This window comes from Chionomys nivalis, chromosome 15 (genome assembly GCF_950005125.1).
Source record: "Chionomys nivalis chromosome 15, mChiNiv1.1, whole genome shotgun sequence".
Classification (NCBI taxonomy): Eukaryota; Metazoa; Chordata; class Mammalia; order Rodentia; family Cricetidae; genus Chionomys; species Chionomys nivalis.
In genome coordinates, this window is record NC_080100.1 from 9,793,759 (window position 1) to 9,811,372 (window position 17,614).

The 17,614-nt window shown below is 46.1% G+C and overlaps 1 protein-coding gene across 10 annotated transcripts in view; it reads left to right on the plus strand.

Moving 5' to 3' along the window:
- Positions 1–17,614, plus strand: part of Trio (trio Rho guanine nucleotide exchange factor) — a 282,715-nt gene that overhangs the window by 227,579 nt on the left and 37,522 nt on the right. For 9 of the 10 annotated variants that reach the window (XM_057789603.1, XM_057789604.1, XM_057789612.1 and 6 more), the window contains exons 35-37: positions 13,361–13,653; positions 14,368–14,538; positions 17,000–17,095. In XM_057789603.1, coding sequence (XP_057645586.1) covers positions 13,361–13,653; positions 14,368–14,538; positions 17,000–17,095 — 560 coding nt within the window. Of the gene's footprint in view, positions 1–13,360; positions 13,654–14,367; positions 14,539–15,987; positions 16,779–16,999; positions 17,096–17,614 lie in introns of those variants that run through there. The other variant, XM_057789613.1, reaches the window with a different exon arrangement.

Genomic DNA, 17,614 nt, shown 5'->3' on the forward strand with positions numbered 1-17,614 from the left:
GTTTCTGCTATAATTGCAGTCCGGTCCTGGTTCTCTTGGAATATCTGTCTTACTTGCTTCTAGCCACTGTCCACACGCGCACACACTTACTTCAAGAAGAGCGGGCAGCAAGATGTAGAGCCAGAGGGAGTTGCTGAGCCTGTGGGCTCTCTTATTCACTATAAACTTGACTGGATCAGTTGGGATGAAGGGTCCCCAGTGAAGGAGGCATATCATGGGTGAAGGGGACACTGAAAATAGGCGTTCAGCACTTGAGGGGAATTGGTACCACTTTCTTCTGGGTGTCCTTGGGAGGTCTAAACAACAGACTTGAGTTTGATTTATGAACCCTTAAGGAAATAAGTATCAACCCTGGAAGTGTTCAGCTTTATTCTGTAAACATGGTTTTCTATACTGTTTCATCATGGTTTTCATCCACAGAGCTAGCAGTATTCTAAGTCACTGGCAGGTGCTGGTGGATTTTATCATATTTGTGTTAATTACGCCGTCCCGGAGTGGTTTTCTTGAGAGGTGATGCCCTCACTATGTAAAGGTCTTTGACCTGGGTCGACCCATGAGGGATACTGGGAAGTAGGCATTCCTGTGGTGGGAAGATGAAGGTGGATGAGAGATGAGCTCACTTGATTAGAAATAACTGGTGCAGAAAAACACAATTGGTAATGTCAAAGTCTGATGCAAAGTCTGGACCACTCGGGAGCTCTGGCTCGTGTGCAAATTACCTCATCTCCACGAATTTTTTCGTCTTTGAAAAGCGAGAGTACTGATAGAGAGTCCCTCCTGGGCATCACTGTGTGCTCCAGGAGTTTACTGGATCGTGCGACATAGCATCTTTTTTTCTGTAGAGGGGCCTTTGAGTTCTAGAAATAGTTAATCTTCTTCTTAGTAAAGGATATTATTAGACCTTTTCTCATAATGGAGGATGATTATGCTATTGTCTTTCCTATACTTATTTTGTTCTGATAATTTCTAAATTATTATTAAAGTCTTAAGAGATGTTCTTAAAGTTGGCACCACAGATTTTTTTTTTTAAAGTTGACCTAGATTTAAGAAGAAGAGAATAATGTTTCATGCTAAAGGATGGAAAGGGGGAAATGAAAGTCCAGTTAGTCCCTTCCACTCCTCTCAGGGGGAGGTAGCTGGCTGTTCATCATTTCCAGCAATTTATACTAATTTGAGGCACCTTCCCCAACATTGCATTGGAGTAATATTTTCATATTCACTGATCCTATGTCTACATTGATTATGTATCCATCATACTTGAGCAGAAAAAAAGGATTCTGATTCGTGGCCAGGAAAGAAATTCCAAAGCAGATATTTTATGCTCGTGAAGATATCCAGAGTGGCAACCATTCTGTACACCTGTAGAGGGTCTGGGCCTCGAGCTCTGGGGACCTGCTACACGGAAGCTAGTTCACTGGCTGTGAGGCAGTGTGGAACCTTACATCGCCTTAGGAGAATTTAGGCAATTGTTAGGAAATAAGAAAAGGAGAAAGTGAAGTTCAGGACCGTCAACATGGTGCTGGCACACACCGAAAATCCCAGCATTCCAGAGGCTGAGTCCAGGGAGTCTTGAGTTCCATGCCATCCTGGGCTACATAACTTTTAAAACTATTGTTTTATTTCAGATTTTCATAGTCTATTCTAGTCATGTTCCTCCCACTCCCCTGGCTTCTCCCAGCCCTCACTATCTGCCCAATTTCATATTTCTTTCTCTCAAAAACAAAACATAATAAAAATCCATGTCTGTGTAATTGATATGCCCAATATCACTCCATTGAAGACAACTGACTGTCCCTGTGGCTATCAGTTGTGACTAGCTTCTTGGCTAGGGGTATGACTTAGTCCCCACTTATGTTCCTTTCCTAGCCTCTGTCTTAAACAAAAGACCTGTAAATTGTCTTTTAGGAAGCTCCAGCATGTGCACCCAGGTGTATAAATAAGACGGGGATGCTGCTGAGTAGCTCGTTTTGAAGTAGCTACACCAGTTTAGAATCCAGACCGGCACTATGCATAACTCCTACATTAGACGCTGGGAGACTCCCCCAGAAGAGTGAACGGATTCACATACAAAGTGCTGTGTGTTTTGGAGTTTGAAATTCAAGTCTTTCAGAACCTTTCCTGAAGGGTAGGAGCACATAGAATATTCACTCCAGTGCGAATAAACAAAAACAACAGTCTCCTCCGAGGACTGTTTGCTCTGAGGACTAGCTGAGGACTAGCTGTAGCTCGTGAACCATGGAGGAATCTAAACTCCAACCCCGACCCCACTGGAATGGGTAGTGGTGGTGGTGCATGCCTTTAATCCAAGCACTTGGGAGGCAGACAAAGGTGGATCTCTGTGAGTTCAAAGCCAGCCTGGTCTACAGCACAAGTTCTCAAATAGCCAGGACTGTACAGAGAAATCCTGTCTCGAAAAACCTTAAGCAAACAAGCACCATTAACTCATTTAAAGTTTGCAGTATGGTATGTATTGCACAGGGGCACCAGGGACTAGAACAATACTGCAGAAACCAGAACAAGTATTTTATCCCTACTCGCTCGACCCACGTGACCTTGGCTAAGTCTTTGTTAGTGTGCTGGTCTGTTGTCACATCGTGCCCCTCCCCCATACACCCACCTCCTCCATACTGTGTTCTTCAGAACCCTCGTTAAAATTTATTATATTTTTTAAAGCAAAGTACATTTATAAAATAATTTTGTCGTCTCACTTTTATAGAAAAAGTTTACATGCTGGATAGATACCTTATCCAGGAGAAAACGTTATGAGGTTTTGTCTCATGTTACAACTGAGCTTATAGTGAATGTGGAATTTTGAGATATAAGTAGATAATAGTAATCCGCAATGGTCCTCCCTTCCATGTAAGGAGCCATAGCCATGCCGAAGTCCAGCTGTTGGGCAAAAATGACTTCTGGTCTGGAATTGACTTTGCTAGATGAGTAGGCATCTTGCTGGTGAGCTGCAATCTCTGTCTTTGCTGGTGTATCTTTCTAAAACATTGCAGCCGCTAGGCTTCAGGGAGAACACGGATTTATGGCTTTTCATTCTGAAGAATTTCCTCCAGGTGCTCTGAGTTGGCCTCTGGAGTGAGCAAGCAAGTCCATAAACACAGAGAGCTTGGAGTAATGAGCCTTGGAATTTGTCCAGGGAGCCTCAATTTCCTCTTCCCGCCTGCAGGAATGGGGGTGGGGACTGGGCAGCCACAGACCAGATGCTCCAGTTCATTTTTTGCGGTTCTTTCCTAAGACCGTGCAAATCTGAGGGACCAGATCAGGATCCTTGACTGTAGCAACTAGAAAACTCAGAGGCAGCCTTTGAGAATGTCTGTTGTGTGTCCCCTCATCTTTCTGGGTGTAAGTCAATGTCTCTCCTTTTTTCTTAGAAGCACAGCTGAGAATGCTTCTGCATGACATCTTATAGGTAACTCTTAACCCTGTGGTAAAAATGAACTTGCAACTGTTATCTGGAAAAGGAAGAGCGAGTGCTCAGGCCTGGGATGCACAAAGCATATGAGTTCTGAGGCAGCCTCCCTTTCTCCTTTCTGTCTCTAAGCTCATAGGGCCTGGGGCTCTGAAGCTGAATCTGAGGCTTTATCACGGTAAGAGGGAGTGTGCTCTGCTAGGGTCACATAGGACCTGAAGATTGAATGTTTTTCTCTTTGTCTCTCCAGCTCAAAAGAAAGCCAGCACAGTGCATGGCCCAGTCATGTTCCGCCCCAGCCCCACACCGAGACTGTCTGATTGCTTCCTGTGGTTGCTCGCTCCCTGGAGGTGGCAGTGCCAGTGTATCACAGGGGCACTGATTAAAGCCAAGGACAGGATCCTGCTTTAATTGGTGCTCCTAGCAGAGGCGGTAGTTCTTTTCATTCTCTTTGTCTCCGAGCCTGCTTTGTTTCTTCCTGGAAAAACTCCAGGCCCCTCTCCCCTCCTTCCTTCGCACCAGTTACCAGTAAGTAGCCTGAATGGCACAGAGGGAAGAGCTCTTACAGGACTCAGTTGACAAGAGGCGATCCTTAGAAAGCTGCCTGCCTATTCCTGAGGCCCAAGAAGCAGGGGTCAGACAGAATTGTCAGCTCCCTCCAAAGATAAGCACCTCAGCCTTCTTTTCCTTCTTTGGTCTGGGCTGTTGGTGTTTTAGATGTGATCACCTTCCAAAAGAAGGGAACCATACTCTAAACGTCCCTAACTGATGACTAAAAGAGTCACTTGAACCCGAGGGAGGTAGAAAGCAAGGTGATGTAAAGTTAGGGGCGGCCGGTGTGACCTTGAGTGTGCCGTGGGGTGAGCAGTGCTCTGCGCATCGTGTCTGCAGCAAAGCCTTTCCTCCCGGAGTCCACGGCATCAGCTGTATTCATGTCCGTCCGCGTGCTGTGGGCTTCAGTGGCAGCGCCGTTTTGCTTTTGTTATGTTAGTGTCACTAAAATGCAGTTTGGAAGGAATTTTTAATGGGTTAGGACTCTTTTATTTCTTTGTTTTTGAACTAAACCAAGAACTCCAGAATATGTGCTGGATATTTGCTTTGTGGTTTGGGAGAGAGTGCTCTGCTTCCTCCCTCTACACCGCTCTAACTCTTCTGAACTAATATTCCATCCCTTGAGACTGAAGCCGTAGTTAACCACCCCGTGGAGGATGTGGAGAGTGATAATACTTGGCAGGCTCACTGCAGAACATTCCAGGGCCTCCCCACTGCCCCTTAATGCTGTATAAAAATGACCATATTGGTATGGGCTCTATGACAACATTTATAAGTTTGCACGGTTCATAGCTGGCTCAATTATGTGTATGCTAATGCAGTTCAGACATTTTTGAGGCAGTAAAACACTTCTCTGCTGACATTCTGAATCTGGTTTTGATTTAAAAGAACAATAACAAATTTATGTATGGACTAAGCGTAAGCATAGCCTTATCGCCATTTCAACTAAACCACGCCGTTTAACTGTAGAATGTTCTTTTAAACTGTGTTGTGTTAGAAGGTCTTTGTGTGTCCCCTGCTTCTCTTGAAGACAGGTTTTAGCTTTTAAAAGCATCTACCTTCCACCCAAATTGTAGACTTACCCTTTAACAAGGCAAGCCAAGTGACTTCATTGTTTTTAACATATAAGAAAAAAGACGGCAACCAAAGGTATAAATGTTCTTGTGGAAATTGTCCCAGATGTAAGCCTTCTGTAGGTAAGATTAGATATTTCCATACCTATTACTTTGTGTTGAGCTTCAGAGACCGTTGTAACCATGAGCTAAGTATCCACGATTCCTAACGTTAGGGGCTCTGAAGGCAGGATGGGGTGTGGGAGCCATGTGACTGCTGCTCGCCCCCAAATTAACTGTGTTCCTGTAAATGATGAGTTGTGTGTCTGTTCAAGCAACAATAAACACTGCAGTGCCCTGGAAATGACTTCACAAACAGAAATTAAGAATCAAGGCACTGTTTCTTCATGAAATAGAGAGCCTTCTTAGCCCTTTGAACAGTGAGCTAAATACTGAGCAGGCTGGTCCTTGGTTTTCTTGTTTGTTTTTGGTAATTCTTTAAATGGCACAGTTTGACTTTTGGGTACCACAGAAGATCTCAGCCTCACAGAAAAGCCAGACGCACCACAGCATTCAGAAGGGCTCCAGCTTTGAAAGGGAAAAGACCAGGTTACATCCTCCATCTGCAGGGTGTCACTCTGCTTCGGTGGTGGTGCCTGGATGTGAAGGTAGGGGTCTCCTCCAGCACCTGGAGCCTCAGTCACTCTTGCTTCCCAGAGCTACCTAGGTCCCCTTCTACCCATTGTTCCCGGGAACGATGTCTTACGCCTCAGTGTGGACATCACCAGTCTGTGTGCTGGCTAGAGATCATCCAGGAAGGCTACTGCAAAGACACTGCGCATCCTTTCGGCCCTACCCAGCCCCCACCACACACCAATGACTACTCTCATCGCAAAGGAAAGATGGTGCTGGATTAGAGGGTGACAGAAAGCTGTAGTTTGTGGGATTCATACATGTCTTTCTAGTCTTGGTTTTTTGTTGCCATTGTTTTTGTAAGAAAGTGTGTGTGTTTGCATGCAGCACTGCTATCTTGCAACAATCTGCTTTTGACCTTGAATCTTAAGACCCTACCATTCATCATTGGCAAAATAGTTCCTCAGGGACTTTTTCTCCTTAGACAATTTAGATGTTTGTCTGCAGAGAAATCCTGCTGTTCATCTCTCACCAAAGTAAATGGGCCCTGACACACATAAAAAGCACTGAAGACAGCCTGATCATTCTAGATGCCAAAAACAAGGACTAGAAAATTCCTCCAAGTCAGTGTTTGTCCAGAGTAGAGAAGGATTGCATTTAGAAGTGAGCTCTAACCTCAGGGTGGATCAACAGAAGAAGGGGAAGGGGAAGTCATCTTTATAATGTGGCTCTTTTTCACAGCTTATTTTCACAAGTTTGATTGTTACGCAGCATGTACGTGTTCATCGGCGAGCAGTAGACTCAAGGATGCCTGGCTCTCCTGGGCCACTGCCTCTTGAGAGACCTATATGAGGAAGGCATCACCTCTGCTTTCCACCTCTCCTAAGGGGAGGGTACACAAGGAGTCTAGAAAGTGCTGGGGAGGAGCTAGTTGTTCCTTAATGTTCATCTTGTCCTGCTGTCACCAAGGTTGTCCTCTTCAGAGCCCTGATTTGTGAGACTCCCTGTGCCTGGAAGCAGACAGCCATTCACCTGCTGCAGATCCTCATGCTTGGAGAGTCCTGCCCCTCCATCCCTTGACCTGATTTCTGACATCGAGGCTAGCTCAGCCTGTCCTTCATAATGACTGCATTGCCTCAGCTCCGATGTATTTGTAAATGTCCATTTCGGCAATGAGTGAGATCCTGTCCATCTGAATAGCCAACTAACAGGTTGTGCCATTTGTTCTTCGTACCTTTTTATCTGAGACTTTAGTGGTGATGTTTAAAGGGACCTTTGAAATGAAATGGCTTCCAGACTAGAAATGCTGGCATCCAACCTCCCTCTTACTGGATAAATCTAAGAGCCGTGTTTCCTGATGTTCATATAATATTCAAGTACGTCAAGAAGAAAACTGAGGACCAGTCTTACTGAGAGTTCTCCAGGGGTCACCCTGCTTGGGTTGGGTATTAAGGGGACCACACACACTGCACGAACTAGTAACACTGAGACTAGAGCACAAGCCAGGTGCAGACGTGCTCCCCAGCTTACGTGTTCCCATGCCTGTGTGATACATGCTCGGGTGCCTATGCATGGCTCTGGCTCTCAGCCTTCCTAAAGAAAAGGCCACAGCAGCTTTTTTGGGATTGGTGCCCATGACTATCGTGTGTTTTGGGATTCATGGGTCATGAGAGCTGGAGAGGGGGGCACTGCTGTTAGGGCTCCCCGGTGAGTGTGGGAGGGTACTGCCGAGGAACTGCATCTGTTGGCCGTTTATGTGCATTTTCTCAGGCTGGGGGACATGTGTTCCTCATTACAACGCAATCCGTGGCAATGCCGTGCTGGGGCCTCCAGTGCAATCTGGATTTTTATTTATTTTTTTTAAAGGCAAGGAAATTTATCTTTTTTCCCTTGTGTCTTCTGTGCTCATTTCTTATTTAACGCAGACACAAAGTTCACATTTCTTGCCCCAAGGACCCTCTCGGTAACACACTCTAAAGTGTGTAAAGTGAACTTTGTGTTCTTAGATCACATTTTCATCCATCCCCTTCTCCCTGGCTTCTGCCTTTGCAAAAATTACTTCCTCTGTTTTCATGGCATCAACGTGACGGTCACAGCCTAGTGGTGTGTGGGAAAGGCATGGTATTCTGGCACACACTGCCCAGTCATTGCTGCCACGCTGATGGATCCTCAGTGCCAGGGTACAAATTAGAGCTCAAGGACAAAAGGGACCTGAGCCTGTGTCAGCGCAAGGAAACTGGATTGGAAGGAGAAGCCAGGGAAGAAAAGGTTTCTGATACTCACAAGTAGAAGGCAGATTCTAACTTGGAAAATGGCCATGAAAACACGCCTGGTCTTAGCCACCAGTAATGTCCCGTGTCACTAAGCGGTTGGTGTCTCTTCCTTAGTCCCTCGGCTGATTCCCCAGGTGTATTGCTCATCATTATCTCCAGTAATGTGGACCATCAGACCATTGTAATCATCATGTTAGACAAGACAAGACACGGTCCCTGGACGAGCATCTGGAGGAATAACTTACAGATTGGCTGACTTTTTGTGTTGTCTTGAGAGAGTCTCTAGGGCACTGTGGTGACTCTCTCTCTCTCTTTGTAAATAAGAAAAAGAATGATACGTTGATTCTAGAAACAGACTTTAAGTCCCATCTAAAGAACATAGAGATGCTGTGGATTGTTCTAGCCAGTTCAGTCACAGTTGAACTAGCAGTCTGTTTGTTCTTTGCTTCTCAAATAGTGTGCGCTTCTGGCCCAGTGTGCTCACTGCCAGCTCCCCGGTCTGACTTTCTGCACAAAAGCACTTCTGCATCAGCTCTGGATAAGTCTGGTACAGTGTTAAAGCCTGCCCAGCTGGCCTCCAGCTCTAGAAGCAGTCTTCAGGGTTGTCTTTCTTACATAGTAACGATGCCTCTGCTTGTCAACATGCCTACATGAGCTGGAAATCAGTTCTTTGCTGTAGACATTTCTCTTGGAGTTATGCTTATCCTAAGACATCGTGGCATAGTTCGTGTGTCGCATGTTCTTCAGCACACCCGCAGTGGACACCAAGACAGAGTCATGATCATTAGCGAGGAACTGTAGGTTTAGCTCAGTGAAACACAGTCTGCCTAGGAGCGAGACTTGGGTACTTCCCCCGTGTGCTCCCTCTCCCCCCCCCCTTCCTTCTACCCCTCATCCTCCTACTCCCCCTTCCTCTCCCTTTCTCATTTGGGGATACTGCAAGAGAATTTGAAATGTGAGACAGAGATTTACTGGAAGGTCTCCCAGTGTTGAGTACGTGCATCTTGTGGTGGCCGTGCCTTCTCACCCGTGGGTTGGCTGTCAGCTATTGTCCCGTGTGTGCTTCATTGATGAGCTATGAGGTGAGGGAAGCCTGAACAGCATTTGCCTGTGCATTCCCAGCTGCTCTTCCCACTGCAAGCCTTTGAAGTAGATCATCTGACTCCATTTCCCCTGTATCCCTCCACGCTGTTTGCAGCTTCTTTTTTTCTATGCAAAAGCGTGAATATTGCCTAATATCTATTAGGTTGTATTTACAATAGCCTTCTTTACAACTGCCTCACCTGATAGAAGGAAAATCATTGCCATTTTACACCTAAAGCAGAAGGCAGCCATGGATTTAAAGATACTTCCACCATGCAGGTGACAGGCAGGGTTGCAACTCCAACTCATCACCTGCCTGCAGCTGTCTATAAGCAGCCTCCTCAGCAAATGCTTGCAGGACCCCTGCGTGTGCCAGTCAGGCCACAGCCCCCAGGTCACATATGTCCCCTCCACCCCACTTGTATGCTATTGAGACTGTGAAACGAAAAAAGAAATGTAGATTTGGGTGAGGCGTTTTCAAGCTCAGAGTGTGCAGTATTTAACTCTAGAGTTTGCTAGAGACCCTCAGCAAGCCAAGCGTTGCTCCAGCACACTGACAGAGTCTCGGCGACTTTCTTCCATTATGAAAGTCAGGAGAAAGCTGGAAAAAGCAAACAAACCCTTCATCTTACTTAGTCTGCAGCTAGCAGGATATGACCCCTTTCTTCTTACATTTTTAAGTGCTTTTATTAATCACAGATGTCCAGATCCACAGACTGGGAGTGGGAAGATTTCCCCTCCCCTTGGCTCTGGCCCCATGTGCTGAAATCTTCCCTCTTCTTTGACTTTTTCTCTATCTCCATTTTCAAAGGAATCTGTAATAGCCATTGTGTGAACTCAGCCTCAGCCGAGACACCACGTACCTGAGGATTCCTCCTCAAACCCGCCCCGGCAGATAGGGTGACTTTCCTATGTGCACACCTGCATGGGGTTTTAAGCCCGCCAGAATCTCTTTATCCTGAGGTTTATCCTTTTTAATAAGGGACAGATTTCTTCTAAAATAGAAGTAGAATGAGGTCATCGTCTAGTTTGTTTCAGCCGTGCTTTTTTAATATTGCCTAGACACTGCTAGGCTTGCCATTAGCTCATATTGCCCATGAATTCTGGGTATTGTTGGGACACTCGCTGTTTGTATAAATACAATGTCCTCGTTTCTGTGCCACCAGGAATCCCAGACGCCACAGCTTACCGCAGTTAATAAAGCCGTTTCGTTTCACTCCTGGTGCTTCTTCAAGTGCCAGTGCTGCCCTGTGGGCGTGGAAACCTGCATCACCTCTGAGAGCCTAGCCCAGATGCAGGCTTTCTCTGACACCCGTCTTAGGTCCTCCTTCTATGTCCAAAGTACGTGGATTCTTTTCAGTTAAAAGAGGAAGGTCAACTCCAAACCAGGCATTGCTAAAGGCTTTCCTGCAGTTGTGCTGTGGCGAGGAACTGGACATACAAAGCAGGTGTGTCTACCAGAGCTGCAGGGCCAGCTTGGTCCCGAACTGTCTCTGCCCTGTGCAGTTTCTCTTGGTCAGTGTTGCTCACACGCACCAAGCCTGGGCTCTGTGCTGAGGAAAAGCCAGTGAGTGACACAGATCACAAGAGAGGTGTCTGCTTGATTTGGTTTCCATATAAGTGAAAATTCACAAGTGTATATGTGCTTCACAGAAGGTAGAGACCACCCATAATTATCACAGAACTGACCACAGTCGGCCAGAACATCTCTGTCCACGGTAGCAGTCCTGCATTATCAGTGTCCTTGGGATGAGCAAACAGAAATAAGGATAGCCTGTATGCAGTTCATTGACTCACCTCGTCATTATTATTCTACACATAGCCACAAGATGTACCAAGAGGCTTGTTGGCAGTTAAGCTCCTTCCCATAGAGTGTCCTGGTAGACCTAGCAATCCACATAGATCCTGCACAGGCAGGCGATCCCCCTTGAAAGTGGGGACAAGAGCCTCACCATTGCTGCTGTGTTGTTTCTGGGCAGCAGGCACTTAGGGTCCAGGTTTTGTCACCTCCTAGTAGTCCCTTGGCTGCAGTGACCACCAGGGCCTCCTGAGGAAGACAAGTGTGCTACCAGTCAGTCGGGTCCTTCCGAAGGGACTGCACTGTAAGCTCTGTGCCGGGTGTGCCCACTACAGAGATGCATCAGGGCTTGTGATGTCATTCAAAGTGTGTACCAGTGTGGTGGGTCTGCTTACCATCTGATTTATGCACTGCGTCACGTCCTAGCACAGAGCAGTTGTGCAGGCTCTGATCTCCAGATCGAGGCAGAGAATTTGGGTACTTTAAATCACATATACACATTGTGTTCTTGCAAAGGATCAAAAGCGTGAGGAGTTTGACTTTATGCTTATGAACTGGGAGTGAGTCCCACGCTGCTACACAGAAGCCTTGCATCGAAATGAATGAATAATAGCGAGCACATGCGCAGGTATGTGTGCACGTACTGCATGTCACATGCGCAAGCAAAAGAGCAGGCATTGATTAGTTCTGAACCAGTTTGCCTTTGGGAAGAAACGTGCAAATTTTGTTTGTTTTGAGGCAGGATTACTTTGTGTAGCAGTCCTGATTGTCCTGGAACTCACTTTGTAGATCAGGCTGGCCTTGAACTCACTAAGATTCCCCTACCTCTGCCTCCCAAATACTGGGATTAAAGGTGTAGATTTTTAAACATGAATGATGCAATGTCATATGCTCTACCAGCCTGTGTCTTGAGGAGAGAATTAGATGAGCATCAGCTGTCTCAAGTAGTGTAAAGCCCTCCCAGGAGTTGTTGGCACTTCATGAGCCACAGACACACGCTAGCTTTGTATCTACAGCAGGCAATGAAAGGTCTCTGGTCCATAAGGCAAAGAGCCTGTACAGGTGTGTGTGGAGGAGAGTGCTTTCAAGGATTAATTGTGATACATGTTTTAAGACTTCAACGGGTCTAAGAAAATAAACACATGACTAGTGGTCATCTTCATTATTGCATCTCCTGAAAGAAATCATTCAGTTCTGCGTCGTTTTGGCAGAGCCCTAACGTCAGGTGCTTGGAAAGTGGCCACTCAGTTCCTGATTGCTGGCTTTCAAGTTCACAGAAACATTTCACCTAACTCTGGATTGGTTTAAAAAGATTTTCCTCTTGGAAGTCCATCAGCACTGACTTAACTATGTTTAAGTGAGAAACTTGGTCTAGACACCCTTTCTGTGGAGCATTTTAGTTAACTGAAAAGGCTTTCTTTTCCCCTTTGGTTTAAAAAATTGTTGTTGGTTTAAAAAATGATTGCTAGTATTTACTCAAGCATATGTGGTAGCATTGCTAAGTTGCCAACAAAGAAACTGTATTATCTATGAGCAAGTAGCTGTTCATCTCCTAGGCTCCCCATAGCCATGCTCTATGCTTCATCGAGTGGTCCTGGATGGCAGCCTTTACAGGTGGGCGGGTGCAAGTGTCACAGAGTCTAATCTCTTTGCTTGGGTGGGCGAGTCAGATGGATAGAAGGAAAATAGACAGACAGGCAGATGTTTATTGGTAGTGTGTCAAACTATATTTCTTTGACTAATTAGTTTATGATACGTGATATAACTATCACTTTAAATTTTTTTCTCTAAGTTCTTATTTCCTGATTTTATTAATCAAGCAAATGGTTAGAAATAATTTTAAATTCTGTCTTCTGGTATCCTATAGTTTAAACCGTTATTGACTTTATGTGTATGAGTGTTTTGCCTACATGTATGTCCGTGCCCCATGGCTGTGCCTGGTACTTGTGGAGGCCAGAGGAGGGTGTTAAAGCCCTTAGGACTGGAGTTGGTTGTGAGCTGCCGTGTGAATGCTGAGAACCAAGCTCAGGTCCTCTAGAAGCAGCTGGTGCTCTCAACCACTGTGCCATCTCTCCAGCCTCAGTTAAGACATTTTAAATCTAAGCATCTGAGTTGTCGTAGCACATAGTTTTGTGATCCTGGCTCTTGGGAGGTAGAGGGGGAGAATCAGGAATGCAAGGTCAACCTCGGCCTAGCCTGATCTACAGAGACTCCATCTCAAAGACAAACACGTCAACATGATTGGGTCTGTGCATTCGCCACATTGGTCTTTAGAATTGGTGATGGCAGGTACTTTTGGAAAGGAGCAGTATGTCTTGAGAAAGACCATCTGTAGCAGAGATCCAGCCTGACAGCCATCCTAGAAGAGAGCCATGCCAGCCCTCTCCCTCTTCTTGGTTTCAGCATCAGTCTAGGTTCCCAGCAGCTCACCATAGAGTCTGTTAAGCTGGGGACCAAGCACAGTGACTGAGTGGCATAGACTTGGCCCCGGTGCCAGGGAACTTTTGTCCTGTTCAGTAAAGGGCCTTCTTTTTCCTTCTCATCCCATCAGACTCACTCTCTGTCTCCAGTAATGACGCCAGTCCGCCGGCCTCTGTGGCTTCTCTTCAGCCCCACATGATCGGAGCACAGAGCTCACCAGGTCCCAAGCGTCCTGGCAACACCCTGCGCAAGTGGCTCACAAGCCCTGTGCGGCGGCTCAGCAGTGGCAAGGCCGATGGGCACGCCAAGAAGTTGGCCCACAAGCACAAGAAGAGCAGGGAGGTCCGGAAGAGTGCGGATGCTGGCTCCCAGAAGGACTCCGACGACAGCGCTGCCACCCCACAGGATGAGACCATCGAAGAGGTAGGTCTGTGGGATTGACTTATGGCTGCTGTCACTGATGTCATTGGAGCCCAGAGGCTACAGCCCTTCTGATGCTTTGTTTCAAATTAAGAGTAGTCGCTGTCTAGGAAGTAATGGATCTGGTTTATTGGAAACCCCAATACTGCATGGTGTCATTTAGGTTTCTGGTTTGCAAACTGTTAAGTGCACAGACAGGCTAAAAGACGTTAGAAATGCCAGTTGACAGCTCTTATCCACCATATTGTCACTCTCCACCTCATTCCTGTGTCACCAAGGTGGAGACAGGACGTCAAGGATTTTTTTACTTCCCCTTTTATCCCAGGAGGCTCTGAGTTGTGCTTCAGGAAATCATCTTTCATGTCCCCAAGATGACCTCAGTACTGACAGGGCCAGTGGGAATTTTAACTTGGGCTCAAGTTCTGCACCAGCTGAAAGAAAGAAAAAGGCGGTGACAAACAGTGTCACGTTTGTTTTATTTCATTGTGTCATGAGTTTCCTTTTGTTTCTTTTTTCCTCTGAATCCATGGTCTCTCACTAAAGCTAAAACTCAAAACTAAAACTTTTTATGTAAGTAAGACCAGAGGAAATGAATATGTGTTTGAGTCTGGCCCTGCTATGCTCTTCTGAGTAACTCGAGGGCCCAGAGTCTAACATGTAAACAGTGCTTGGTTTTCATGGCCCAGCTTGAAGGAACAACTGTTGGTTTGATTACAGAGAGGACGGAACGAGGGCCTCAGCAGTGGCACACTGTCCAAATCCTCCTCCTCGGGCATGCAGAGCTGTGGAGAAGAAGAAGGAGAGGAGGGCGCCGATGCTGTGCCGCTGCCCCCACCCATGGCCATCCAGCAGCACAGCCTCCTTCAGCCGGACTCGCAGGATGACAAGGTAAAGGACAGCACACTCGCCCAGGCCAGAGGCAAGCCCCGCCCTGGCTTCCACGCCAGGAGGAGCAGGGATGTGGGAGTAGGCACTGGAAGCCTGGCGTCTTCCCAGCAGCCAGCTTGTTCTTATCTGAGAAGTATGAATAATAAGTCCGTTTAGAACAAACACTAAGCCAGCACATGCTGCTCTCATACCACGTGATCATGTAAATGCGTTCAGTGTATTTCACGGATGCTTCAGCAATTGCTGCTGTTAAAGTAATTTTTAACATATTACTTAGAGTCCCCGAGAGAGGAGGAGTCTCCTGCAGCCTGCCTTTCGACACACAGTAGGCCGTCATGTTTCCTCCATAATAGGTCTTAGCACGTGGCTTTCTAGTTAAAATAAGGTTGTATTGTTCCCGGGTTACTTTCCCCACATGGGACTAGAACCCCAGCAAGTGCATTGTTACAAAGTATTAGGAGGCACCTGAGCCTTGAGGCTCCTCCTTGATCGATCATGTGAAGCCTTCAAGCCATGTCAGTCTCCATTTCCTTTCAGTTGTTACAACATTTTAGATTATTTTATCCACTCCAGTAGTAAAAATCTCAAAAATGCAGTATCAAAAAGGGAAACCTAATAAATGAAGCTTTGCACACTCTCTCTGCATCCTGGCTCCACCGTGACCCTCCGCATTTGTTAGGCACTAAAAATAGAGCTAGGAAGTCACTGATGGGTTTTTATTGTTCTTTTGTTTTGTTTTGTTTTGCAATACTTAAGTCTTCCAAATGAAATAGATGTGCTTTCAACACTTTTTTCTTCACATTTTTCCCTGTTCCTTCCCTGACTCTATTGATGTGTCAGTCACTTGCTGGATTTGTCAGCCTTGATTTGACAACCAAGAATGGACGATAGGCAGTGATTGGCGGCAGCCAGGCCACCACACTCGGCGCTGAGTTTTAACTCACAGCACATGCAACCCACGACTCACGCAGCTGAGCCCCACCAGGGTGCTCTGATTCTGAGTACACCAGTTGTGAGCTGGAGAGCCAAGCTCCAGTTTGTCCCCTGTGTGCAGGCCAATCTGAGAGAGACAGCGAAGGCTCTCAAGCCTTTTATGTAGCGACTGGCCAGGGAATAAGCGACGTGGGTGTTGGGACAACTCGTGAGCTGTTTTGTAACAGTCTAAATGAGTAGGTTTTCCAAAGCAAAACAAATAAAATTTTTTTAAATCTGATGGTTATCCAAGCAATGGGGAGCAGGCTTTGCTGGCTTATTTTCCCCCTTTAAAAGACTGAATTGCTAGAGTCTTGTTTATTGGAATCATCTATTGCTTACCATGAAGCCTGGTTGGGTATTATCAGTAGCAAAGTCTTCTTTTGCAGAAATCTAGTAATGCTCCCAGACAGTGTATTATCTTGAACTAATTTTCCGTTTTGTTCTGTTTTCTCTTCTTGTAAACTTTCATTGCAGCATTACGTTGATTTGTGTTCTGTGTCTGTTTTGGCTCAGTTTTCTTACCTTTCCATTTGATTTTTTTTTCTTTGTTTTGTTCATCTCATATTCCAAATTTCATTCAAGCAAACCGGTGTTTGTTTTGTAAAGTACATACTTTGGTCCGCATATGTAAAAGCCCGTTGTAAAACTGTTTCTGTCCGCTGTGAGAAATGCATCTCTGGGACAGCCAGCCGCATGTCGCATGCATCTCTGCTGGCCTTAATATGAAGCAAGGTTCATATTACATATGCCCCTCACACCCCAGCTACTCTCCAGCAGAAGTAATCTGCAAACAGTGTTTGCTAATTACTGAATCTCAGCTCAGTAGCACGTCCCTCAGATTCCCTTACTGTCACCCGTGCCACCCTCGATCTAGCCATAAGTGGCATCTGGTAGCTTGTGAGGCTTCCGCTCTTCTGTCCTCTGCAGTAATCATTGGGGAAATGGATGGCACAGGAAATGGTGAGCTTGTCCCCCTCCCCCGTCTGGTCACTGCACCCTTTCATGATCCCATAAACACAGTCAAGCCATTGTTAGCCTCCCCATTCTGTTTCTTGATTATTTGGGGAGTCAACCATTAAACCTTAAGCCTCCCTCCCTTCCACTGACCGGGTTCTATTTCTCCCTTCATAGCCTAGAGCCTGAGGCAGCACTCGCAGAGTTACAGTTAGGATGCCCCTGTGCCCAGTCACCATTCTGAAAAACATTACAATGTTACATGACTGTGGATTAAAAACAGACATTGTCTGCTTCCCACATGTATCCTAGACAGGTTTTATTTAATGTTTCATGTCAGAATATTGTAAATATAAAAGGATGACTCTAAATAAATGCAAACAAAGACAAACTTGTGGTCTTTCTGTCTGGACTTACTTAAAAAAAAAAAAAAGAAAAGAAAAAAACTGGAGTTTGCAAGGGAATTTACTCTCTGTCCCGTTACTAACGTGAGACCTCTCCTCCCTGTTCTTTGTTGTGACTTCTCCCATAGGCCTCTTCGCGGTTACTAGTCCGCCCCACCAGCTCTGAGACTCCCAGTGCAGCTGAGCTTGTCAGTGCGATCGAAGAACTCGTGAAGAGCAAAATGGTGAGGAAGGCCTTCCCATCGAGTGTTAGGTTTACAAGTCCCTGCTGCCTGTGCACGGCGATTCGCCTCTGCTGGGGAGTGCTCGGGTATAACTGCGGCTACACACTTCTCTCACTATGACCAGGACTGGATCTAGGGGTCTGCTCTAGCGTCCTAAGGTTCATCGGTGGCTGTGAAGGACTCCCAGAACTCAGAAAAGCTGTGACTCTTAACAGTTGCAGTTTATTGCATGAGAGGACAAGGGTCAAATCTGCCAAGAAAAAGGTCACAGGGTAGGGTCCAGCAGAGTCCAGGTCCCAGCACTTGAGTATCTTCATACGAACAAACACACTTATGGAGCACAGCACAGAGAGCATTGATTGACAGCTACAGTGGTTTTTCTGAGCCTCTGTATCCAGACTTCTAAGGGGTGCTCAATTATGTTTACTGGTCGACTAACTGCTTGGTTGACCTTAGAGCATCTACTGAGATGCTCTGTGAAGTACCTCACCCCACATACACACAAAACACATGTGCAAG